This window comes from Bos taurus, chromosome 3 (assembly GCF_002263795.3).
Source record: "Bos taurus isolate L1 Dominette 01449 registration number 42190680 breed Hereford chromosome 3, ARS-UCD2.0, whole genome shotgun sequence".
NCBI lineage: Eukaryota > Metazoa > Chordata > Mammalia > Artiodactyla > Bovidae > Bos > Bos taurus.
Window position 1 is genome coordinate 54,859,164 of NC_037330.1, and position 25,311 is coordinate 54,884,474.

The 25,311-nt window shown below is 41.7% G+C and overlaps 2 protein-coding genes across 2 annotated transcripts in view; both read left to right on the forward strand.

Moving 5' to 3' along the window:
- The window catches only part of LOC100336443 (guanylate-binding protein 4), a 36,075-nt gene extending 35,551 nt beyond the window's left edge, over positions 1-524 (forward strand). The window contains exons 9-10 of the mRNA XM_024989856.1: positions 199-296; positions 363-524. Of these exons, the coding sequence (XP_024845624.1) occupies positions 199-296; positions 363-524 (260 nt within the window). The remainder of the gene's footprint in view (positions 1-198; positions 297-362) is intronic.
- LOC783604 (guanylate-binding protein 4-like) lies at positions 251-24,222 on the forward strand. The gene is made up of 11 exons (XM_002686250.6): positions 251-296; positions 4,388-4,583; positions 8,740-8,867; positions 11,308-11,417; positions 11,620-11,816; positions 15,814-16,059; positions 16,966-17,246; positions 18,989-19,201; positions 20,373-20,475; positions 20,791-20,984; positions 21,836-24,222. Exons 2-11 carry the CDS (start codon positions 4,394-4,396, stop codon positions 22,046-22,048), a joined length of 1,875 nt encoding a protein of 624 aa, XP_002686296.1. The 5' UTR covers positions 251-296; positions 4,388-4,393; the 3' UTR covers positions 22,049-24,222.
- The last annotated feature ends 1,089 nt before the right edge of the window (positions 24,223-25,311 follow it).

The window sequence follows — 25,311 nt, forward strand, 5'->3', positions numbered from 1 at the left end:
AGGGACAGAGTTGCCCTGACCCAGCCAGGCCTGGAGGAACACCTGTCTCCCTGCCTTTCCTGAAATTCATCCAGATTCCTGCCTCCATTAAAAAAAAAAAATTATCCCTTTCGATTTTGATTACGTTTCCCATTACCCCCACCACTTTTAATAACCAGCTGGCTTTTCAGCTTTTTTTTTTTTTTTTTTTTTTATCAGCTTCTGAGCACAACAGTCGGTTTCCGGAGGAGCCAGAAGCAGGAAGAGCCCTAGGGGCGAGCCAGAGCAACGGACTTGACCTCCGGCTGCAGCTCCAGGTAAGTCTGCTCCTAAACTTGACTTTCCAAGCACACTTCGGTTAAATAACAACAATTAATCCCCAGCGCAGACCCCACACTGGGGGAGGGGAGGAGCAGATGGAGGCCCCGGGCCGGTGGGTGGCGGCCGGCGGGGCGCATTGTTCGAGCAGCTCCGAGTCTCCTTTTGGATCCCAGGCTGTTTGCAAGCTTATCGCCTGGAAGCGCCGCTGCTCCCGGAGCATCTAAGCAGGGCTGCAGCAAAAAGCAGGAGAGCAGGTACGTCTTCTGAGGAAAGGAAGCTGAAGTCATTTTTGAGATTGAAGACGCAAACTCACCCTCACTCCCCAGCCCGCCCTTCGCAGAGGCGATGGGTACGGTCTCTTCTCCTAGCCCCCTCTTGCCCTCCTCAGACACATCCTGAGTGCACCCCGCTGGGCAGTGGTCAAACAAAAAAGATGGTCCTAGACAGAGAGCCAATTTAAATCCTAAAAGATGGACTCGGGATTATTTTTGTCATACTCTGAATACATACAGAACTGTTTTCTTTGGAATAATTCAATCTCACTCTTACTAAAAAAAAGCTATTAATAATAACTGTAAGATCTAATCATGTTTGTTGATCATGTATTGTTTTTAATGAGTGGCACATACAGCCTCAGAATAACTTCTGGTACTTGCTGAAAATCTCCACTGTGGGGTATTCTTGACTATCAGATAATTCTGAACAGTCACCTTTGGAAACTTGTTGGTCATCTTCTGCCTTCTATTAGCACTGTTCTTTTCTATTTGTTTAGTTTCTTTTTTATGACTTTTTGTTGTTATATTTATTTTTTTATGAGGCCATGCCATGGAGCACGTGGAGATCTTAGTTCCTGGACCAGGGCACCCCTGTCTCTTGCATTGGGAACAGGGAGTCTTAACCACTGGACTGCTGGGAAAGTCCCTCCAAGTGCTTAGTTTTGAAGTTAAAAGCTTCTTGGTTTTGGTCCCTCAGTATACTTTGAGTTAAAATACAAAAATCCTTTGTAGACTCATTGACTTACAAAAAGCTTTATCAATATTTGGTCTAAGATATAAACTCCGCAATTTCTCTTGCTTACAGCTATTCACCTTAAAAATAAAAGTTATTTTACAAGCCAAATTGAATTTATTCAGGAATAGTAGAGTTATTGCAATTTGGGACAAGCGAGCTATAAAAAAAAAAAAAAAAAAAGCCATAAGGAAGTCCAACAAAGAAAAAGAACATTATAGAGAAAAGTAAGGGGCTGGAAAGGTTGGTTTGGGAAAAAAAGTCAGAGTTCAAGAGTGATGACCAATTCTCATTGACTGAGTTGCTGGGGTAGTCAATTCTTGTAGGAGATGCAGTGTACACCTTTTCCTCTTGAGCGTTGTCATTGGTAACTCTTTCCTTGTTGAAAATTTTTCCCTTGGGGTCTGTAATTGACAATTCTTCCGTAACTGACCTCCAGTCTGCAGTTCTGCAACAAGCCCCCTTCTGGCTTGCTGACTCCATTTGAGTGAAGTTGATTTTGGGTGTGGGGGGGTGGGGCTGGGGACACATGAAACCCAGTTGGCTCAGAATCCGCCTGCCAGTGCAGGATATGCAGGAGACACCAGAAACATGGGTTTGATCCCTGGATCAGGATGCCTTGGAAGAGAAAATGGCAACAGGCTCCACTATTCTTGCCTGGAGCACACAGCACATACATGATGGGGGAGGAGACACAGGCCTTCAAGTGAGATCTTACTTCCCAGACCAGGGACGGAACCGGCACCCTTGTCAGTGAAAGCACAGAGTCCCAACTACTGTCAGGGAATTCTCCAGGTTTTCCTTTATTAATTTTGACATAACGCAGCAGTAAAAGGTCATGTTTTATTCTCCCATTTCTGCTCCAAATCCACTATAGAAAAAGAAAAGAAATCGTTCCGAAGAAATCTGTTAAATAAATAAATGTTTTTTCTGATAAAAAGATTTTAGATACCTTATAATTCTTGGCAATTTGCAGCTTACAGAGCTCCCTGACACATTATAACACGCTGTGTAATTAAAATAGTACATGAATCAAGAAAAATTTTTTTCATAATTTAGAGCCTGTTATCAGCTGTACTGTAATAAATCAAGAATTGTTTCTTTACATATAAACCGCTAAGAAAAAAGAAGGTGTTGGAGTTAAGTTCCTTTTTCAAGGCATCAACAGATAATAAGCGCTATGAACCTTCAGGTTTGAACCCTGGCAGCCCGACTCCAGAACCTGTACTTGGACATCCCAGGGCAGCTCTGAACTCCTCCAGCCTGACTCTTCCTACATCACTGCTATTCTGTCTCAGCTATTTCCACTGGATCTCCCCAGCCTGCTCATCTTCCTCTTGGGCTGTGTCCTCCTACTTTCTTGCAACAGGGAGGGAAGTGTCAGAGCCAATCTTCCACTTTCATTCAGTAATTCCTGTCCCTGTATTCAGACATTCAGTTGTAAAGCAATACTTATATAGAATTTACTATGTACCAGCATAATTTTAAGACTATTGTAAGCATCATGAGATATTTAGTCCTCCAAATAACCCTAATGACAGATTGATTTTATGTCTAATGCTGCCATTGTATAGAAGAAAAAACTGAGGCACAAAGAAATTAATCTTCTCCATCGTCACACAGCCAGTAACATATGGAAACATGTGGATGTTGCTTAGTATTGATTTTGAGAAAATAAAGGAACAGTCAAAGCCTTCTGACTTCTGTCTGTCTCCTAAGATCATGAAACATCTAATCATGGTGATGAAATCATTTAAAGTAGAGCCTGGCCAAGATGTGAGACCCTGGCATATCTAGCCAGACCTTATAACACCCAAGTTGCTTGCATCTCTCTCTATCTGCTTAAATAATAAGAAGTACCCTTTAATTTCAGTTAGTAAATTAATTATTACACGTGCAACTTTGTTGGTACTGGCTGGTGCTGGTAAGTTGCTGCAGTCGTGTCCGACTCTGTGCGACTCCATAGACGGCAGCCCACCAGGCTCCCCCATCCCTGGGATTCTCCAGGCAAGAACACTGGAGTGGGTTACCATTTCCTTCTCCAATGCATGAAAGTGAAAAGTGAAAGTGAAGTCGCTCAGTCGTGTCCGACTCTTCGTGACCCCATGGACTGCAGCCCACCAGGCTAGGTACCTTAAAGATCTGTGCTGTTTTAAGAGAGAGCAGCATCTTTATCTCAACTTCTCTCTCTCACAATCACTCTTCCTCCAGCCTGTCCTACTCCAGTGATTCCTTCATCTGGTCACCAGTCACATTCATTTTTCCTTTGTTGGCAAGGTTTTCCCTGATTAATCTCCATGTAAATTCAAATCCCATTCCCTGCTCATTTCCTTCTGAGCATTTACCACCCTCTAATATCCATATATGTGGATGTTTTATTTCTTCACTTTCTATATTATTTGTCTCCTTTACTAGAATAGAGATCCATGAAGTAAGAATTTGTATCTGTCTTGTTCACTGTTTGATCCTAAGCTCCTAGAACAGTGTCCAGCACATGGAAGGTTCTCAATAAATATTTGTGCAATTAATGAGTGATCAAATCATTCTGGAACTCAAGAAATCATCTCTGGTCCCTCCTCATCCCGTTCATGTCCCATCTGTCTCTACTTACCCCCAAAATGTTAGTGTTCTCAAAGCTCTATCATCAGTGCTTTGTGTTCTCAGTCTGTTCACTGTATGCCTCATGTGGGCAAGGTTGCGTTAGGGTTCATTTAAGGATCAATAAGATAATATACATACTGTACCTGTATAGGCCTTGGCACATTAAGCTAAATACTTACCTTTTTGAAATATACAAAGCAAAGAAAATTGATATCTAAGTTCCACAAGCAGAAGACTAATGTGCATATGACTTTGGTAACCATGAGGGATGACCTCAGGACCCTGTAGGGGTTTTTTGGGTTTTTTTCACATTTTATTATTTTTTAATTGAAATATAATTTCTTTACAATGTTGTGTTAGTTTCTGCTGTACAACAATATGAATCAGCTATATGTATACATATATCCTCTCCCTCCTGCCCCCCATCCCACCCCTCTCGGGACCTTGTGTTCTACTGAGTTGTTTCTCTGGGTTACAGCTTCCCATGGCATCTGGATCCACCATAATGGACCCCATCTGTCTGGTAAGAAACCAGAACAATCAGCTGACAGTCAGTCCTAGAGCACTAAAGATTCTCGAGCAGATATCTCAACCTGTGGTGGTGGTGGCCATCGCAGGGCTGTATAGGACCGGAAAATCCTACCTGATGAACCGCCTGGCAGGACGGAACCACGGTGAGTTTTGTTAAGTGCTGTTCAGGACACTTGCTTGAAAGCATGGTAACGCAGCCTGCTGATCCTCCTCCTCTAGGGTCATGTTAAGGACGAGCCTAACTCCCCCACCCGCGTCACTGAAAAAACTTCTAATTCTCACCACCGAGTTTATAACTTCAAACCCATCCCTCCACAATGTTCACTCTTCTGTCCAGTGATGGAGAGTTCCCAATCCCATCAGAACATCTACCTCGTTCATCCTGATTCCATCCACTGCCGTCTTCTTGGGCTCATCTTCAACAATTACTGCCTTCCTTTCTCCTTCACCACATTTGCCCTAAACCACAGAGTCATTCCAAGCAGCACACAAATATTTTTTAATATGTCTTATTTTTTAGAAAATAGAAGGGAGCACCAACAGCAAAATTCCCATATCCTATACCTCAACGAGATTACCATGCATTCCTTTTGGTTTAATTTCACAGTAAAACTTTAATAACTATACATATTCTCTTTCTCTAACTAGTCTTTTCTAATATGTGAACTCTAAGGCACATAGATGGGGCTTCCCTGGGGGCTCATATGGTAAAGACTCTGCCTGCAATGCAGGAGACTTGGTTTCAATCCCTGGGTCAGGAAGATTCCCTGGAGAAGGGAATGGCAGCCCACTCCAGTATTCTTGCCTGGAGAATTCCATGGAGAGAGGAGCCTGGCAGCTATGGGCTACTGTCATTGGGGTTGAAAGAGTCAGACACGACTGAGCGACCAACACTTCCAGGTTTCCCAGGTGGTGCCGTGGTAAAGAATCTGCCTACCAGCGCAGGAGATGCAGGAGACTCAGGTTTAATCTCTGGGTCGGGAAGATTCCGAGGAGAAGGAAATGGCAAGCCACTCCAGTATTCTTGCCTGGAGAATGCCATGGACAGAGGAGCGTGGTGGACTATAGTCCATGGAGTCACAAAGAGTCAGTCAAGATTGAGCACACACATGTAATAACACTTATGGAAGAATACATAAAAATATATATATACATATTAAAAAGTTGATAAGTATGAAGTGATCAACTGTTCAGTTGCTGCCCAGAGTAGTAAATAAAACATCACCAACACCCAAAAGCCCAAATCACACCCTCTTACACCCTCACTGGAGCTCACCGATGTTTTGATTTTCATGGTACCTTCTTTCATTCTTTATATTTAAATACTGTTTTACAATCTATGCAACTATTTCTTAAAAATAGCTTAAACTTTATAGAGGAAAGTACATTCTGGTATTCATTGGGATCTTGATTCATATTCTCAATAAGAAGTTTATGAGGTTCATCTAGTTTGTCATGGGTGTGTCTGTAAGTACTTTCACTATTTTGTACTTTTAAACTGACAGAGGATACCACAATTTACTGATCCATTTGTTGCTGATGAACACTGGCATTATTTGCAACTTTTATCTTTGATGAATGGTGCTCTCATGATTATTCTTCATCTATATCCTGGTGTGTGTATATACTAACTTCCTTATGTTTTACCTAGAAGTGGAATTGCTGAATCAAGAAGTGTTTGTCTTCAGCCTTTCTGGATAACATCAAACAGCCTTTTTAGCTTTATGTTCAGTTTATGTGCTTATTAGCAGCAATTTAAATTTTCCACATTGTCACAAAATTTTGGTAAAAACATTTTTAAACTTTTGTCGACCTGGTATCTGTATGATGGCTTGTTATTTGCCTCACTACTAATAAGTTGAGCACTTTTTCATATATTTGCCTTTTGCCTTTCCTATTTCAAGAGGGTTTTTTTCTACCAAGTTGCCTGACTTGTTTCTAATTGATTTTTAGGATAATACACCCATGTCCTGTTGGGCATTTCTAAGAAGACACCATTTCTTTCCTAATGCCTTCCTCTGTGGCCCAGCAGCTTAGGGCAATTAGGGAATAGAACCTCATTTCACTAAACTCTAAGGGTCCCTAGGAATATCTCCATGTCTCACTCAAATTCTCTGTTTCTGTGTCTGTCTCTCTCTCTCTCTCTTCCCCCATCTCTCTTTGTTCTTCCTTTCTGCCACTCTCATTTTTCCTTTGCAATCTCTTACTGACTTAAAAGAAGACATTTTAAGTTTGTCTTTCTTTGAAAGGAAATTGATCACCAATCAGGGGAGGATGCTTTTGCTTGCCAGTGTAAATTAATAAATAGGTCATTTTTGGAGAGATTTAAGATTTCAGAACTCTAAGAAAGAGATACATGCAAGGAGTTTGAGGAACATTCTTTCTTTTGCTACTTGAAATAATATCTGGTAATAAGGAGGTGATTTTCCTACTGAGGAAACCTTTAACCTAGTCATGTTTTAGGGCTTCCCTGGTGTCTCAGTTGGTAAAGAATCCACCTGCAATGTGAGAAGCCTGGGTTTGATCCTGGGTTGGGAAGATCCATTGGAGGAGGGCATGGCAACCCACTCTAGTATTCTTACCTGGACAATCCCCATGAACAGAGAAGCCTGGAGGGCTACTGCCTGTGGGACCACAGAGTCGGACACAACTGAGCAACTAAGCAGTCATGTTTTAAAACATCTGAATTGTGACTTACCACATGAGTCATATCACAGGAAGAAGAAAGCACGAATTAGCACCCAGTCAGGGTTGACTAGCAGAAGCAAGTCAGTATTTTCTCTCCTGTGGTAATACCGTTGTCTGTTCTTTACATCTCATAACTGACTGTGATGACCTCCACTTACAGCTTGTCTTTTCTCCCTGGAGGAACTGAGAGTTCACATTTCTCTGTATTAATCAGCACACAGTCAAATGCCATCATGATGTAGAAGAGTGAAGATCGTCTCAGATCCTATACCCACTTTGAGCAGAAGACACAAGATACGGCACTGAATGGCCTGAGCCATGTTGAACCATGCTCCCTTAGGTATTGCGTCATATCCATTTCTATTCTCAGTTGAAGGGAGCATTGGCATCTGACCAAGGTCAAAATCTTGGACTGTTGGGTGAGATATCTTACCTGCAGCCTCTTAGGCATATACCTCACATCCTCTCCCATCTCTGGGCTTAAGCCTTGAGAAAGAAGGGCAAGCAAGTCTTACAGGTCTGTTTTGCTTTCCCTTCTGTTATATCTCCGTGTGAGTCAGTAAACAAAGAATTCATCATTTTTGAAGAGGAGAAGAGAAATGAGGAAAATACGAGGAGGAAGAAGAGGAATAAAACTAACAAAAGTTGATGTATCAATGCAGGTTGTGAAAGGACACAGAGAATCCACTTAGAGGGGACCTGAAGATGTTTATTGGAGGGACGATTACAAGGGCATGAGCTGAGCAAAGGGAACCAATGAAGTAATGCAGAAACACTCAGAGGGTGGCAGGAACAATGTCAAGTAGCTTTGATATCTCCTACAGCAAGAAGAGACAAGCAGTGAGTGGATTCCAGATGTGGTAAAGATCAAGGTCTTGTGCTTAGTTGCTCAGTCGTTTCCGACTCTTTGGGATCCCACGGACTGTGACCCACCAGGCTCCTCTGTCCGTGGGGATTCTCCAGGCAAGAATACTGGAGTGGGTTGCCATGTCCTCCTCCAGGGGATCTTCCCAACTCAGGGATTGAACCCAGATCTCCCCCATTGCGGGTGGATTCTTTACCATCTGAGCCACCAGGGAAGCCCAAGCATTCTGGAATAGGTAGCCTATCCCTTCACCAGGGGATCTTCCTGACCCAGGAATCAAACAGGGTCTCCTGCATTGCAGGCCAATTCTTTACCAAAAAGGAGATGTGACTAAATATGGGAACAGAGGCACCGGGACACCATGGTTCATCAGGGTGGAAGCCAGGGCAACAAGTGCCTGCTTTCTAATCTCCTACTGTTACCTCTCACTGGTAAAAGTCCATCAGAAAGTGGAGGATAAGGGAGCTCTTCAGTGTCAGACAAATGTAGAGAGGTTAATAGAGCTAACATTATTTAAGAATGTGACACAGTTTGAGCTATTAATGGCAAGAGATGAATAGGGGACACAAAGTGTTTCTTGAGAAGGTTCTGAATATGTGTAGAGGTTGGATCTTCTGTACTTGTTGAAGTGAAAGCATGCTCCCCACAGGCAGGCACTCACATGCACACAAGTTCACCCAAAGTAACCTTGGGCGGCCTGGACTATCTGCTCTTACTTTGCATTGCTTCCTCCTCTTTCTGTGCAGGTTTCCGTCTGGGCTCCACAGTGAGGTCTGAAACCAAGGGCATCTGGATGTGGTGTGTGCCCCACCCCTCCAAGGAGAAACACACCCTGGTCCTTCTGGACACTGAGGGTCTGGGTGATGTGGAGAAGGTAAGGCAGGGAATATTCTTTACTCCTGACACTCCACTTACAAATTCAATTTCTCACCTCAACTCAACTTTTACAACATATTCCTGTAAACTGCAAATCCAGTTATAAATAATGAGGTTATATTCTCTTTCCTTGAATTTTCTCTTTAATAAGATCAATACTTTGGTTATTGGGGACACATCTCCTTATTTTTAACACTGGGGTGAAAGATGGAAGTTAACAAATATGTTGGGTTCAAATCTAAGGCTCTGTGTTAAGTGCAACTGTGTGTGAAGTATAACAGAGCTGAGTTGGGGAGATAAAAAATAAGCAGTCTTGACCCATAAAAAAAGAGTGAGGCCTTACCCCAGTTTTTTAGGTTTGGGAAGAAATCTTAGTGAAAGCTGTAATTCATGCAGTGTACTGGATCTACAGGTTCAGATGTGTAGAGTTAATCAAGCTGGAAGTAGGAATCATGAAAGTAGATTCAGCAAATAAACTACTTTTTAAATCTCCAGAAAAGCTTCCAACATACGACAAGCATTTTATTCCATGTTTCGGTTCTCTGAAGAGGAATTCTTCAATAAATTCTATAAAAACTTGAGCTAGACTCATGAGGAGAATGTAAATGGGATAATATTAGGTATTTTGTCTTCACAGTGTTACTTGCAATCAAATTTTCTCCTTATTTATATTAATATGCTTCTAAATTAAAAGTAGTAGCATTGAATCTTTGACTTTCATCACTGCAGAAAAGGATTTAGGGCATGAATTCAGAAATTCTGAGTTTAAAAATCCAGATTTAAAGTATTCAATAATCATTTCAGTGTCAACCCAAGATGGTCTACTGACACCTGCTAGATTCTAGCTTGCATGACCTTCTTCTTTTTGTCTAATTGTATTTGTTAAGAAACCAAAGCACACCAGACTGCACACTGATAGCAGCAGAACTTGCTGCCCTCCCTACCTGTAGTGTGTCTCGGCAATATATACTCTGTTCCAAAGTCACTCGACTTCTGAATCTCATTTTCAGCCTCATCATCTATGACCACTTGGGTAACCACTACTTCAGTCAAATAAAATGAGCATGTAATACACTTTCTGATCACGCTCTCGACAACTGCAATTGGTTTCTGTGGGCCCTCCATGTGCATGGTCCCTGTAACTGCACAAGTCCATGTTCTGTCATTTCTTTAAAGCCCAGCTCTTTTTAACCTGATGCCATCATATCACTGTCAGACACAATCACGTCTGGCTCTGAATGCACAGAGTACATTTTCTGGTTCATTTGAAATCATCCCCTTTGTCTTTTACAGTATACTATTAGGTTTCATTAGATGCCTGGCATCTTGGATGTATTTACATGTTGCCAGATAATCTGCCCCTCCATCTCTCTAAGGAGGGACTGTCACAGGAAACTTTATATCCATATAAGCAGATGTTGTATCCACTGTTTTCTAAACGTGCAATGAATAGTTGATGAATTTAATTGAATAACACTAGTTCCTAACATTGAAGAAGGCAATGGCACCCCACTCCAGTACTCTTGCCTGGAAAATCCCATGGACGGAGGAGCCTGGTACGCTGCAGTCCATGGGGTCGCTAGGAGTCAGACACGACTGAGCAACTTCGCTTTCACTTTTCACTTTCATGCATTGGAGAAGGAAATGGCAACCCACTCCAGTGTTCTTGCCTGGAGAATCCCAGGGACTGGGGAGCCTGGTGGGCTGCCGTCTCTGGGGTCGCACAGAGTCGGACACAACTGAAGTGACATAGCAGTTCCTAACATAGCCTATGATCAAGAAAAGAAGTGCAAAGGAATCATGGCCCATTTATTATTGCATAACTTACGTGTTCCAGGCACTGTACTAAACATTTGACATTTAAAAAAAATAATTCTGTTTATTTATTTATTTTATTTTTGACTTCACTAGGTCTTTGTTGTTGTGCGGGCTTTTCTCTACTTGCAGACAGTGGGGGCCACTCTCTAGCTGCAGTGCTTAGGCTTCTCACTCCTGGGTCTTCTCTTGTTGCAGAGCACAGGCTCTAGGGCGCGTGGGCTTCAGTAGTTCCAGTGCATGGGCTCAGTAGTTGCAGCTCTCGGGCACTAGAGCACAGGCTCAATAGTTGTGGTGCACGGGCTATGCCTCCACAGCATGTGGGATCTTCCCAGTTTAGGGATCTAACCCACGTCTCCTGCATTGGCAAGTGGGTCCTTTACCACTGAGCCATGAGACAAGCCTGATGCACATTTATGATGTCATTCACTTCTGTTAATAGCTAACCACACTAAAGTGCTTAGCGGGATCAGTGTCAACACCAAAAAGGTTTGTATTTAGCATTGTCTTGAAAATTTATGTTACTTGTCTTACTATTTAGTTACAATACAACTGTTATAGTAAATGAACAACTGTATGGGAGAATGAGGAGTAGCATCCTCATGCTGTAATGTACATTTTAGGGGGACTCCAGTAATGACTCGTGGATCTTTGCCCTGGCCGTGCTCCTGAGCAGCACCTTTGTCTACAACAGCATGAGCACCATCAACCACCAGGCCCTGGAGCAGCTGCAGTATCCTTCCAGGAACTGAACCAGCACATTTCATTGAGTTTTTGGGACTAGCGACTGAGACTGTTTCTTCTTTCCCATGATTCCATTCTCATGGCTGACATAGAGGGAAAATGGGGCAAAAGAGAAGGTTGATATAATGTGTTTTGGGGCCAAATCTGGAAATTGTGTTGGAGGGTGCTTCTTATTCCTTAGCTAATCACAGCTATGTGACTGAACTAACAGAGTTAATCAGAACCAAATCATCTCCCAGCTCCGATGAAGAAGAGGGCTCAGCCGAGTTTGTGAGTTTCTTTCCAGACTTCATCTGGACTGTGCGGGATTTCACATTGGAACTGGAGTTAGATGGATACCCCATCACTGAAGATGAGTACCTGGAGAATGCCTTGACATTGATTCCAGGTATCAGAGCAGGGCCAGAGTGTTGGATGGTTCAGTAGGAGGTAGGGTCAACAGAGCTTTGACATTCAGCACTTGCTGTCAGTCTTGATTTGAGGTTGAGTTGAGGCCATGCTAATGGTGTCTGGTGAATGACAGATGGTGGCTTCAGTCATTATTGTTACTGGGAAAACTCTAGTGACCAGAGCTTAAGCTCACAGAGGAAATGTGGAATCCAATATTAGACCAAATGATTTTAGAGAAATAAATACCATGAAAAAAAAGGCTCACATAAACTTATATTACATAGTAAATCTAAGTGCTTCTCCTTTTCTATTTGAGAAAGATAATCCATCGAACCAGAATCAAAAGGTAAACAAAAGAACAAATTTCAAAGTACCTTTAACACAGTGTATCTTACCAGCATAGGTAGCTACATTCTTCATATTGATAGATAGGCTATTTATACACTACAGAGTTCAGGATAAAAGCACTTCCATGTCCTTCCAGTAAGACTGTCAGATCCTTTATATGCTCTTCCTCATAATATCACACTCTTCATCCTAGAACCTGACATAGTATATGTCAGCTAATATAATAAGTTAGTTATTCAGATTATTTTAGCAGAGTGGTACCTGGAAGCAATATTCATTTTTGTTCACTTAATCATTTGCTTCCCTGGTGGCTCAACTGGTAAAGAATCTGCCTGCAATGCAAGAGACCTGTGTTCAATCCCTGGGTTGGAAAGATCTCCCGGAGAAGAAAATGGCTACCCACTCCAGTATTCTTGCCTGGAGAATTCCATGCCAGAGGAGCCTCGGAAGCTACAGTCCATGAGGTTGCAAAGAGTTGGACATAACTAAGTGACTAAGTTTCACTTTCAATAATTTGTTCATTCTTTCAATAAATAAGTATTGTTGAACTACTGGTAGATGCCCAGAATCCTTCTATATAATAACCACATCCAGTGTAAAATTATGCAAAGAAGAGATGAGGTCTCCTGGTTTCAGTTCAGTTCACTTCAGTTCATTTCAGTCGCTCAATCATGTCCAACTCCTTGTGACTCCATGGACTGCAGCACGTCAGGCTTCCCTGTCCATTACCAACCCCCAGAGCTTGCTCAAACTAATTTCCATTGAGTTGGTGATGCCATCCAACCATTTCATCTTCTCTCATCCCCTTCTCCTCATGCCTTAGATCTTTCCCAGCATCAGAGACTTTTCAAATGAGTCCATTCTTTGCATCAGGTGGCCAAAGTATTAGAGTTTCAGTTTCAGCATCAGTCTTTCCAATGAATATTCAGGATTGATTTCCTTTAGGATGGACAGGTTGGATCTCCTTGCAGTCCAAAGAATTCTCAAGAGTCTTCTCCAAAACCACAGTTCAAAAGCATCAATTCTTTGGTGCTCATCTTTTTTTATAGTCCAACTCTCACATTCATACATGACTACTAGACAAACCATAGCTTAGACTAGATGGACCTTTGTTGGCAAAGTAATGTCTCTGCTTTTTAATATGCTGTCTAGGTTGGTCATAACTTTCCTTCCAGGGAGTAAGTGTCTTTTAATTTCATGGCTTCAGTCACCATCTGCAGTGACTTCAGAGCCCCCAAAAATAAAGTCTGTCACTGTTTCCATTGTTTTCCCATCTATTTGCATGAAGTAATGGGACTAGATGCCATGATCTTCATTTTTTGAATGTTGAGTTTTAAGCCAAGTTTTTCCACTCTCCTCTTTTACTTTCATCAAGAGGCTCTTTAGTTCTTCACTTTTTGCTATAAGGGTGGTGTTATCTGCATATCTCAGGTTATTGATATTTCTCCCGGCAATCTTGATTCCAGCTTGTGCTTCATCCAGCCCAACTATTCACATGATGTACTCTGCATATAAGTTAAATAAGCAGTATGACAATATACAGCCTTGACGTACTCCTTTCCCAATTTGGAACCAGTCTGTTGTTCCATGTCCAGTTCTAAATGTTGCTTTGTAACCTGCATACAGATTTCTCAGAAGGAAGGTAAGGTGGCCTGGTATTCCCATCTCTTGAAGAATTTTTCACAGTTTGTGGTGATCCATACAGTCAAAGGCTTTAGCATAGTCAATAAAGCAGAAGTAGATGTTTTTCCATAACTCTGTTGCTTTTTTGATGATCCAATGGATGTTGGCAATTTGAGCTCTTGTTCTTCTGCCTTTTTTAAATCTAGCTTGAACATCTGGAAGTTCATGGTTCATGTACTGTTGAAGCCTGGGTTGGAGAACTTTGAGCATTACTTTGGTAGCATGTGAAATGGGTGCAATTGTGTGGTAGTTTGACATTCTTTGGCATTGCCTTTCTTTGGGATTGGTTTCATTTAGGCTACACTAACATGAAATGGTTCCAAATACGATAAGGAGTGAGTCGAGGCTATATATTGTCACCCTGCTTAGTTAACTTCTATGCAGAGTACATCATGAGAAACGCTGGGCTGGAAGAAGCACCAGCTGGAATCAAGATTGCTTGGAGAAAGATCAATAACCTCAGATATGCAGATGACACCACCCTTATGGCAGAACATGAAGAGGAACTCAAAAGCCTCTTGATGAAAGTGAAAGTGGAGAGTACAAAAGTTGGCTTAAAGCTCAACATTCAGAAAATGAAGATCATGGCATCTGGTCCCATCACTTCATGGGAAATAGATGGGGAAACAGTGGAAACAGTGTCAGACTTTATTTTTGGGGGCTCCAAAATCACTGCAGATGGTGACTGCAGACACAAAATTAAAAGACGCTTAATCCTTGGAAGGAAAGTTATGACCAACCTAGATAGCATATTCAAAAGCAGAGACATTACTTTGCTGACAAAGGTCCGTCTAGTCAAGGCTATGGTTTTTCCTGTGGTCATGTATGGATATGAGAGTTGGACTGTGAAGAAGGCTGAGCACTGAAGAATTGATGCTTTTGAACTGTGGTATTGGAGAAGACTCTTGAGAGTCCCTTGGACTACAAGGAGATCCAACCAGTCCATTCTGAAGGAGATCCAGCCCTGGGATTTCTTTGGAAGGAATGATGCTAAAGCTGAAACTCCAGTAGATGGGCCACCTTATGCGAAGAGTTGACTCATTGGAAAAGACTCTGATGCTGGGAGGGATTGTTGGGGGCAGGAGGAGAAGGGGACAACAGAGGATGAGATGGCTGGATGGCATCACTGACTCGATGGACGTGAGTCTGAGTGAACTCCGGGAGTTGGTGATGGACAGGGAGGCCTGGCATGCTGCGATTCATGGGGTCGCAAAGAGTCGGACACGACTGAGTGACTGAACTGAAGTGAACTGAACTGAACATGAAATGGTGTATGCTAAAGTAATTTCCAATTATATCTACAATGTGTGTACTTTTTTGCTCTGATTTATGAAGCGTTTCTTCACATCCTGAGTATAATTTGTCTTCCATTTCTTCCATCACATTACTATAGAGCCCATATGTCATTTCTCACAAGGGAACTGTAATATCAGAAAAATATTTCTGACAATTTCTTGGATTAATCTATTACTCAAGAAACATCTAATAAGTAGTTGATCCACTGCACAGCATGGAAAGTTAAGGAAAAGAATCAGAAGTTTGTCACTAAGAATGGATTCCTCCCCCACCTCCTCAGATATACTTCCTTTGCTCTTAGAGATATACAAAAAAAGGGGGCGAGGGGATTTTCCACCCCTGGGTAGATTAGTGTAAGATTGATTTTCATAATTCAATAATAGGAGATATACGAGTCATCTGCGTATCTGAGGTTATTGATATTTCTCCCAGCAATCTTGATTCCAGCTTGTGCTTCATCCAGCCCAGCATTTCGCATGATGTACTCTGCATATAAGTTAAATAAGCAGGGTGACAATATACAGCCTTGACGTACTCCTTTCCCAATTTGGAACCAGTCTGTTGTTATTCTTGAGAATAACAAGAGTTATAGTGATGCAAAGATCCTTGGAACTGAAAGTCCTCAGGCCTCTATTCCTTTCATGATTGCTCTTTTTCCAATTCTGTAGGCAAGGATCCCAAAGTTCAAAATTCCAACATGCCCAGAGAGTGTATCAGGAAATTTTTTCCAAAAAGAAAGTGCTTTGTCTTTGACCGGCCTACAAATGACAGAAAGCTATTACTCCATGTTATGGAACTATCAGATAACCAATTGGATGTGAATTTCCAGAAGCAGTCAGAAGATTTTTGCTCATATATCTCTACCCATGCAAAGCCCAAGACCCTAAGAGAAGGAATCACTGTCACTGGGGGAGGTGAGTCTCCTTCGCTACCTCATGTCTCTCTGTGCTTCAGGGTGTGGTAAACTTGTGATTACACTCTGGATTTCTCTTGGTTTCTCTGTAGTTACGTTTTCTTCTCCATGTGACTTGGAAAATAGATGTTCACACCACTCATGAAAATGCATGTTTATTCATTTAAAGAAGCATATATAAGTGCTTTGCAGTCTACCAAATCTCATGAAACTATTACATTAATGATATAAATTAAAGATAGAAATCTTCGTGGTGATGAGATGTCTGAAGCTATAAGTGTTTCGAGTGAGAATAGGCAAGGTATTTTGTGAATTTACATGAATCAGGAAATAAATAGTAGTTATGAATCTGTGTAAGTTCATTGAGAGTCTGAGAAACAAATGTAAATACAATCTTATGTATGGGGCTGGCTTCACGGACATGCCACCTGCGCAGTCATGCTGCAATGAGCCCTGCTTGATTTCATGTTTGTTTCAACTGTCCTGAAATTCTTGATGACATTTCAACAAGACATTTTCATTTACAAATAATGCCCACAAGCTATGTAAAGTACTTATATCTATAATAAGTTCTTTTTATTTTATTACAATGGGGAAAGTGATCTAGGAGAATCTTGGGCATATTGTTTGAAATCATTTGTTCAATATTGTAATATGATGAATTTGAGAACCATAAAAGATAGATTGAATAGTAGACATAGTGATGTTATTATAAACAAGTAGATTCATAGATCAAACAGGAGAGGGATACAAGAATAAGTAAATAGAATGAGGAGAAGAATAAATAGAGGAAAAAGAAACTTCCACTTCCATAAAATTTTAGTGATTTTTTTAAGGTGCTAATCTCTAAACCTATAAAACAGGTAAGAATTCTCTCTGCATTTAATAAATATTATGTATCTTTCAGGGTTCGGGACTCTGGTGGAGGCCTACGTAGATGCCATCAACAGTGGAGGAGTTCCCTGTTTGGAGAACGCAGTAATAACTCTGGCTGAGCGTGAGAACTCAGCAGCCGTGCAGAAGGCAGCTGATCATTACAGTGAGCAGATGACCCAGCGACTGAACCTTCCCACAGACACGCTCCAGGAACTGCTAGAGGTGCATGCAGCCTGTGAGAAGGAAGCCATTGACATCTTCATGGAGCGCTCCTTCAAGGATGATAAGCGAATGTTCCAGAAGAAGCTCGTGGTAATGTGTCCTAGAATATATGCTTCCTGATTCCTTTCTTCTGGAATGATACTGAGACTCCCCCTTTCTGACAAAATGGTTCCTGTGCTTCTTATCATAAAAGGAGTTTAGATTCTAATGAGTGATAGGGCTCACAGGCTACAGGTCATCACTTTTCTAAAAATTGGGCTTCTTCTTTTCTGTTGTCAGAGAAGGAAATGGCACCCCACTCCAGTACTCTTGCCTGGAAAATCCCACAGACAGGGGAGCCTGGAAGACTGCAGTCCATGGGGTCGCTGAAAGTTGGGCACGACTGAGTGACTTCACTTTCACTTTTCACTTTCGTGCATTGGAGAAGGAAATGGCAACCCACTCCACTGTTCTTGCCTGGAGAATCCCGGGGACGGGGAGCCTGATGGGCTGCCATCTATGGGATCGCACAGAGTCGGACATGACTGAAGTGACTTAGCATAGCATAGCATAGCATTTTCTGTTGTGGCAAAACAAATTACTCTGCTCTTAGCAGCTTGGAACAACACACATCTATTAGGTTATCATTCCTCAGGTCAGATCCCACCCAGGGTCTGTGGGTATTCTGCTTGGTATACCATAGCTAAAAACAAGGTTCACATTGACGTGGTATCCACATGGACATTTTGGGGAACTCCCCTCCATCTTCAACGCAGCAATGGTGCACTGTTTTCTTCTTCTATTTCTAATCTCTCGGGCTACCACTTCTGCTACCAACTGGAGAAGAATAACATGTAAAGTGCAAGTGTGACCAGGTAATATCCACCTGGGTAATCTCCATTTTGTAAAGTCAACATGTTCCATGCAATATAGTCTGTACACAGAATAATTGTTCATCATATTCACAAGTCCGGGGACTAGGTAGAGTGTGGACCCTGGGAAAGAGAATTCTTAGAGATCACAATTCTGCTTACCATTAGCACCTTCACTGAAAGTCTGACTTTCAGTCTTGCTTGACCATTATAAGTTACAAAAATCTCTTACTTCATATTAAGAAAACAAGCCTGATTGGAATTTATAAATACAAGCAAAAAATTTCTTTTCCTATATTTTCACACACTCAAATTCTCAATGAAATGAGAATATAAGAAAAGTTGAAAATTCTAATTGGTGTGGTGTTGTTTCAGTCTCACTCTGAGATCCCATGGCTTATAGCCCCCCCAGGCACCTTTGTCCACAGAATTTTCCAGGCAAGAATACTGGAGTGAGCTGCCATTTCCTACTTCAGGGGTTCTTCCCAACTCGAGGATTGAACCAGCATCTGTTGCGTGTCCTGCACTGGCATGTGGATTCTTTACCACTGTGTCACCTGGGAAGCCCTGCTCAGTGTATAGTTAATTCATTAGTAGGAACTTGATTTCCTATGTATGTATGTTTTATCCTTACCCAAGTTGGCAGAAGAAGCCCTACTTTCAGTCATGATTGTCTTTTCGTTGTTCATTGGTGATGGATAGATCACTATTAATGCTAATGCTGTTAAAGTAATACTTTGCTTCTGCCAACCTGTTCATTGCACAGATATTGACACTGAGCCCAGGGAATTTAGGGGACTTCATACAAGTCACACAAAGAGTTGGTCAGAACTGGGACTACAACTGAGGCCTGACTCCATGTCTATTATTCTGAGTCTCATGTGCCCTGATGCTGTCAGACTGCTTCTTCCAAGGGGGCACAGCTGGACCATCCTGTCTAACAACTTCTTTCTATTGAATTTTCCCTTATTTCCTTGGCAGGACATCATGGAGAAAACAAAGGACAGTTTCATAATCCAGAATGAAGAGGCTTCTGTCAAATATTATGAGGCTGAGCTTAAGCAGCTTTCAGAATCCTTGATGAAAAGTATTTCAGGAGGCACATTCTTTGTCCCTGGAGGACACAGTCTCTATTTAGAAGCAAAGAACAAGTTTGAACAAGACTATAAACTGGTTCCCAGGAAAGGAGTTAAGGTGAGGAGTAATGGGATTGGGAAAGAGCAGCAGATTAGGGTCAAGGGTCTTTGTTGGTTCATTTGGTTGCCAGATCCTGATTTGCACAAAGGCAGATGGTCATGAGGAGGCTGACTTGGAACCCCAGGAGGATTCTGAGTCTAGTACTGTTTTGCTGATGAGTAAGAGTCCAGGAGATCCCAGGTCTGTTGGCTGCCCACTGGTGGGTGAGCCAGGTCCTAGGCCTAGTAACACCCTACTAGAGGAGAGAGCCACATCCTGGGGTCTGGGTGCAGGGTCCAGGAGTTCCAGAGCATGTGTTGACAATGGTAGAGCTGTTAGGCTCCTGGATCTGGGGGATTTTGAAGATTCTGTTGGCCTGATATTGGTCCAGATGGTCTTGAACCCAGCTGGTCCCAGGAATGACATGGCCTGCTAGTGAGTGGACTGGCCCTGCAGACTGAGAAACTGAGGTCTTTTGCACCTGGTATCTTTCCCTAATGTGCCCCAGGGTCTCTGGCTGGAGGGTTCTCGGGGTTTCAGGTCTCGTGCTTGTGTCCTGGTGAATGGGACTGGGTCCCTGGCCCTCTGATAGGCACAACCATGCCCAGAGGAAGCTGTGGGCTCAGGAGATCTGCTGGTGGATGGAGCTGCATGCATGTCTAGTCCGTTGCTTGGCCTGAGGCATCCCAGTACTGGCGTCTGCAGACCATTGCATTAGGGCAGGGCTGGGTCTTGGGGCTAATAAGATAGGGGAAAGATTCCAAAATGGTGCTCGCCAGCACCAGTGTCCAAGTGGTGGAAGGAGCTTCCCAGAATGTCTTCTGCCAGTGTCTATGTCCCCAAGTGAAGCTCCAGTTGCCTCCAGCCATTCTGGGAGACTCTTCAGGGTCAGCAGGTAGGTCTGACCCAGGCTCCTATCAAGTTAGTGTTTATTCTCTGGGTCCTGGGACACATGAGATTTAGTGTGCACTCTGAGACTCCTGAAAATCAGCTCTGCTGGCCTTCCAAGCAAATGCTCATGGGTGTTTGTAGACATTCACATAATTCTCAGGTCTGTAACCATTTGGGGAGCCTACAAAGGATGGAGAATTTACAGGATACAGTCTACACTTTACTGAACAATAATTTCCACAGCAAGACACTACGTCTCTTCTACCTGACAAGTCTTCGCTCCTTGTTGTTTCCTCAGGCAAACCAGGTCCTCCAGAGCTTCCTGCAGTCACAGGCAAGAGTAGAGGAAGCCATCCTGCAGGCAGACCAGGCCCTCACAGATGCGGACAAAGCCATGGCAGGTACTGAGCTCTCAGAGGGGAAGGTGGCTCTTGTGCTGCTGTTTGGCAGGTGTGGGAACAAACACTTCCTGACACCAGAGCTTCCTCTTCTTCCATGGAACCTCTCTGCTACATGTGGAAGTAAACGGGGGAGTTTGGGTTATATGTCCATCCAATCAGTGCTTCTACATCATATGCTAAAGCATGTTGTCTGATGTGGTAGCAGGAACAGTCAGACTCCCTCCCACAATATTAAAGGCACCTTATCTCTGAGCAAAAGAGGCGACAGCTCAGCATAAGTCATGTTCTCCCCTCTTTAAAATTCTTGTGAAACAGCTGAGTGTGCCAAGAAGGATGCAGCTGAGAGGGAACAGGAGCTGCTAAGAGAGAAACAGAATGAAGAGAAACAAAAAATGGAGGCACAAGAGAGAAGCTTCAAAGAAAACCTGGCCCAACTGCAAGAGAAGATGGATAGGGAAAGAGAAAATCTTCTGAGAGAGCAGCAAACGATGCTGGAGCACAAACTGAAGGTAAGTGTAGATGGGCCTGGGTGGCACCTTGGGGAAACCCTAACTCCTCAGGAATAAAGGGACAGGAATTTGACCTTAAGTCAGCTCCCAGAAGGAAATACAAAAACATAGGATTCACTGTGACATCAAAGAGATGTGAATCAGTTTATGTCTGTAAGACTCGGCACCTTCTGTAGTGTTAGGGTTTAAATGGGACCAACCAGGCTCCTAGACTGCTGTTCATAGTGATTATAGCATCATATTTGTTCCCAAGTGAATAGGACCTCAGTCTTAGAGTCCTTAGAATTTGGGATACAACCGTCAGAGACCTAGAATAGTTCCATCTGCTCCTGAAAATATCAGATTGTGCGGGTATGAAATACTGGATGCTGAGAGCTGTAAAATTTGCTACATTTGTTTCCATGTCTCCTGATTCATTTTATACACCTAAACTAAATGCATTCTTTGTCCCAGCCTGGAGTTTGATAGCTAGAGTTCTAAGTGAGTCAGCAGTGCCATCTTGATGACATGTGTGTGGTCATTCTACCTCAGTGAAACTGACAAATATTTAGAACTCACCTACATGTTCTCCCAAAGTGTATTTATAAGGCTGGAACCTCTCCCTGGGGTAGTTTTCAGACCTGACCTATACCCAACTTCTCTGTACCCAAGAAGATGGTGTTGAAGGAATATGGGAAACTCTAAACCCTGGATGCTCTCCCTTCCGTGTTGCAAATGTTTGCAAATATTAGATAATATAAAAAAAAAATCTAAAGTGTTAGAGAAGTAAACACACATGCATATCAACTGTAGTAGTTTGACACAAAATGCTGATTTGGGGTATTTTCAAAAAGGGACTCTCCTTTTTACAGATGCAAAAAGAATTACTCACAGAAGGATTCAAAAAGGAAGCTGAGACGTTAAATAAAGAGATAGATAAACTAAAAGAAGATATTCAAACAACTGAAAAGTCCTTCAATATTTCAGATGTCCTTGATGTGGCGAGCATGATATTAATTGCAGTACTCCCTGGGTCTTATAAAATACTTGGTATGGGATTGAAATATTTCACTGATCGTAAGTAAGGGGCTGAGAAACCCTAGTAAGTATATTTTGAAAGGCTTCTTATGTTTTAGTAGTGTAACACTATAGTTCATTTTTAAAATATGTATGTCATGATAGTTTTGTTCAAGAGGAGCTTAAAAACTGATTACCAAAAATTACTAAAGTTATTACAAAAGTGATTACCAGTGCTTGATATGCAAAAAAACTCCACACAATTTTCAATGAATTAGTTAATTTTAAAAAATGGAAACAAGTTGGAAGATAATGACTAATTATAGATAAGTGTTAAGAAAAGCAAGAAACAAATGAGAAGAGGAAGAACATTCGCAGTCTATACTACAGTATTGGAGATTAATTCTTTAAGTTATAATGAGCCCTTATAAATCAAAGAAGACACTAATAGATGGAGAAATATACCGTGTTCATGGAACAGAAGAATTAATATAGTGAAAATGAGTATACTACCCAAAGCAATCGATAGATTCAATGCAATCCCTATCAGGCTACCAATGGTATTTTTCACAGAGCTAGAGCAAATAATTTCACAGTTTCTATGGAAATACAAAAAACCTCTAATAGCCAAAGCAATCTTGAGAAAGAAGAATGGAACTGAAGAAATCAACCTGCCTGACTTCAGGCTCTACTACAAAGCCACAGTCATCAAGACAGTATGGTACTGGCACAAAGACAGAAATATAGATCAATGGAACAAAATAGAAAGCCCAGAGATAAATCCACGCACCTATGGACACCTTATCTTTGACAGAGGAGGTAAGAATATACAATGGAGAAAAGACAATCTCTTTAACAAGTGGTGCTGGGAAAACTGGTCAACCACTTGTAAAAGAATGAAACTAGAACACTTTCTAACACCATACAGAAAAATAAACTCAAAATGGATTAAAGATCTAAACGTAAGACCAGAAACTATAAAACTCCTAGAGGAGAACATAGGCAAAACACTCTCCGACATACATCACAGCAGGATCCTCTATGACCCACCTCCCAGAATATTGGAAATAAGGCAAAAATAAACAAATGGGACCTAATTAAAATTTAAAGCTTTTGCACAACAAAGGAAACTATAAGCAAGGTGAAAAGACAGCCTTCAGAATGGGAGAAAATAATAGCAAATGAAGCAACTGACAAAGAACTAATCTCAAAAATATACAAGCAACTCCTGCAGCTCATTTCCAGAAAAATAAACAACCCAATCAAAAAATGGGCCAAAGAACTAAACAGACATTTCTCCAAAGAAGACATACAGATGGCTAACAAACACATGAAAAGATGCTCAACATCACTCATTATCAGAGAAATGCAAATCAAAACCACTATGAGGTACCATTTCACACCAGTCAGAATGGCTGCTGTCCAAAAGTTTACAAGCAGTAAATGCTGGAGAGGGTGTGGAGAAAAGGGAACCCTCTTACACCATTGGGAATGCAAACTAGTACAGCCACTATGGAGAACAGTGTGGAGATTCCTTAAAAAACTGGAAATAGAACTGCCTTATGACCCACCAATCCCACTACTGGGCATACACACCAAAGAAACCAGAATTGAAAGAGACACAGGTACCCCAGTGTTCATTGCAGCACTGTTTATAATAGCCAGGCCATGAAAGCAACCTAGATGCCCATCAGCAGATGAATGGATAAGAAAGCTGTGATACATATACACAATGGAGTATTACTCAGACACTAAAAAGAATACATTTGAATCAGTTCTAATGAGGTGGATGAAACTGGAGCCTATTATACAGAGTGAAGTAAACCAGAAAGAAAAACACCAATACAGTATACTAATGCATATGTATGGAATTTAGAAAGATGGTAATGATAGCCCTGTATGCGAGATAGCAAAACAGACACAGATGTATAGAACAGTATTTTGGACTCTGTGGGAGAGGGAGAGGTTGGGATGATTTGGGAGAATGGCATTGAAACATGTATAATATCATATATGAAATGAATCGCCAGTCCAGGTTCAATGCATGATACAGGGCGCTTGGGGCTGGTGCACTGGGATGACCCAGAGGGATGGTACGGAGAGGGAGGAGGGAGGGGGGTTCAGGATGGGGAACATGTGTATACCCATGGTGGATTCATGTTGATGTATGGTAAAACCAATACAATATTGTAAAGTAATTAGCCTCCGGTTAAAATAAATAAATTTATATTAAAAAAAAATATGAGAAGGTTTGTAGGTCTGTTCATTTCCGCATTGTTTGTAATTGCCAAATATTGAAAGCAATCTAAATGGCCATACATAGAAAAGTGGTTAAACTCTGGCATATTGCATCATTACACAAGAACCAGTTTGAAGAAGCTCTAAATGAACAAATATAGTACATATTCAGCAAAAAAGAAAAAAAGTGATAATATGGCATCACCAACTCAATGGACATGAGTTTGAGAAAAACTCCAGGAGATGGTGAAGAACAGAAAGCAGGAAGCATGGTGAATTATTGCAGTCCACAGGGTCACAAAGAATAGGACACAATTTAGTGACTGAACAACAAGAGAATTTAACCTCATTATCCAACATATGAGTTTACAATTTGCAAGAATATGTCACAAAAGTTCAATTAAGACAGCAAATATCATGTTTCATATCATATATGAAACGAGTCGCCAGTCCAGGTTCGATGCACGATACTGGATGCTTGGGGCTGGTGCACTGGGATGACCCAGAAGGATGGTATGGGGAGGGAGGAGGGAGGAGGGTTCAGGATGGGGAACACATGTATACCTGTGGCAGATTCATTTTGATATATGGCAAAACCAATACAATATTGTAAAGTTAAAAAAAAAAAAAAAGACAGCAAATTAAAAGGCCAGGGCAAAATTTTTCCTGTGATCCTCATTGTCCAAGCTCTGTGCACAGAAGAACCAGTGTTTGTAGGAAGACAGTACATAACACATTTAGATGACCTTGGATTCAGATCACACCGTGGATCCCAGATGGAAATCAGCAAGGGAAGAGAAGTTCACAAAATACAGTGAGTGACAGCAGGTAGTCCAGGTTGCCCAGAATCTAAAGGAGTTAAACTTGCAAGAAATTAAGGGCCCAACAGGAAGAGATATTACTTTCAACAGACAATCCAAACTTTATACATATAAAATACTGTCTCAAGAAACATTCTCTGTCTGTTATTCACCACATATCTTTATAAGCTAAACTCCATATGTTATAGAATTGATGCAACTTCTATTAACCTATATATTTTTATCAGACTCCCAAGAGGAAAAGTATGCATTCATAAGCAGAATTTGTGAGA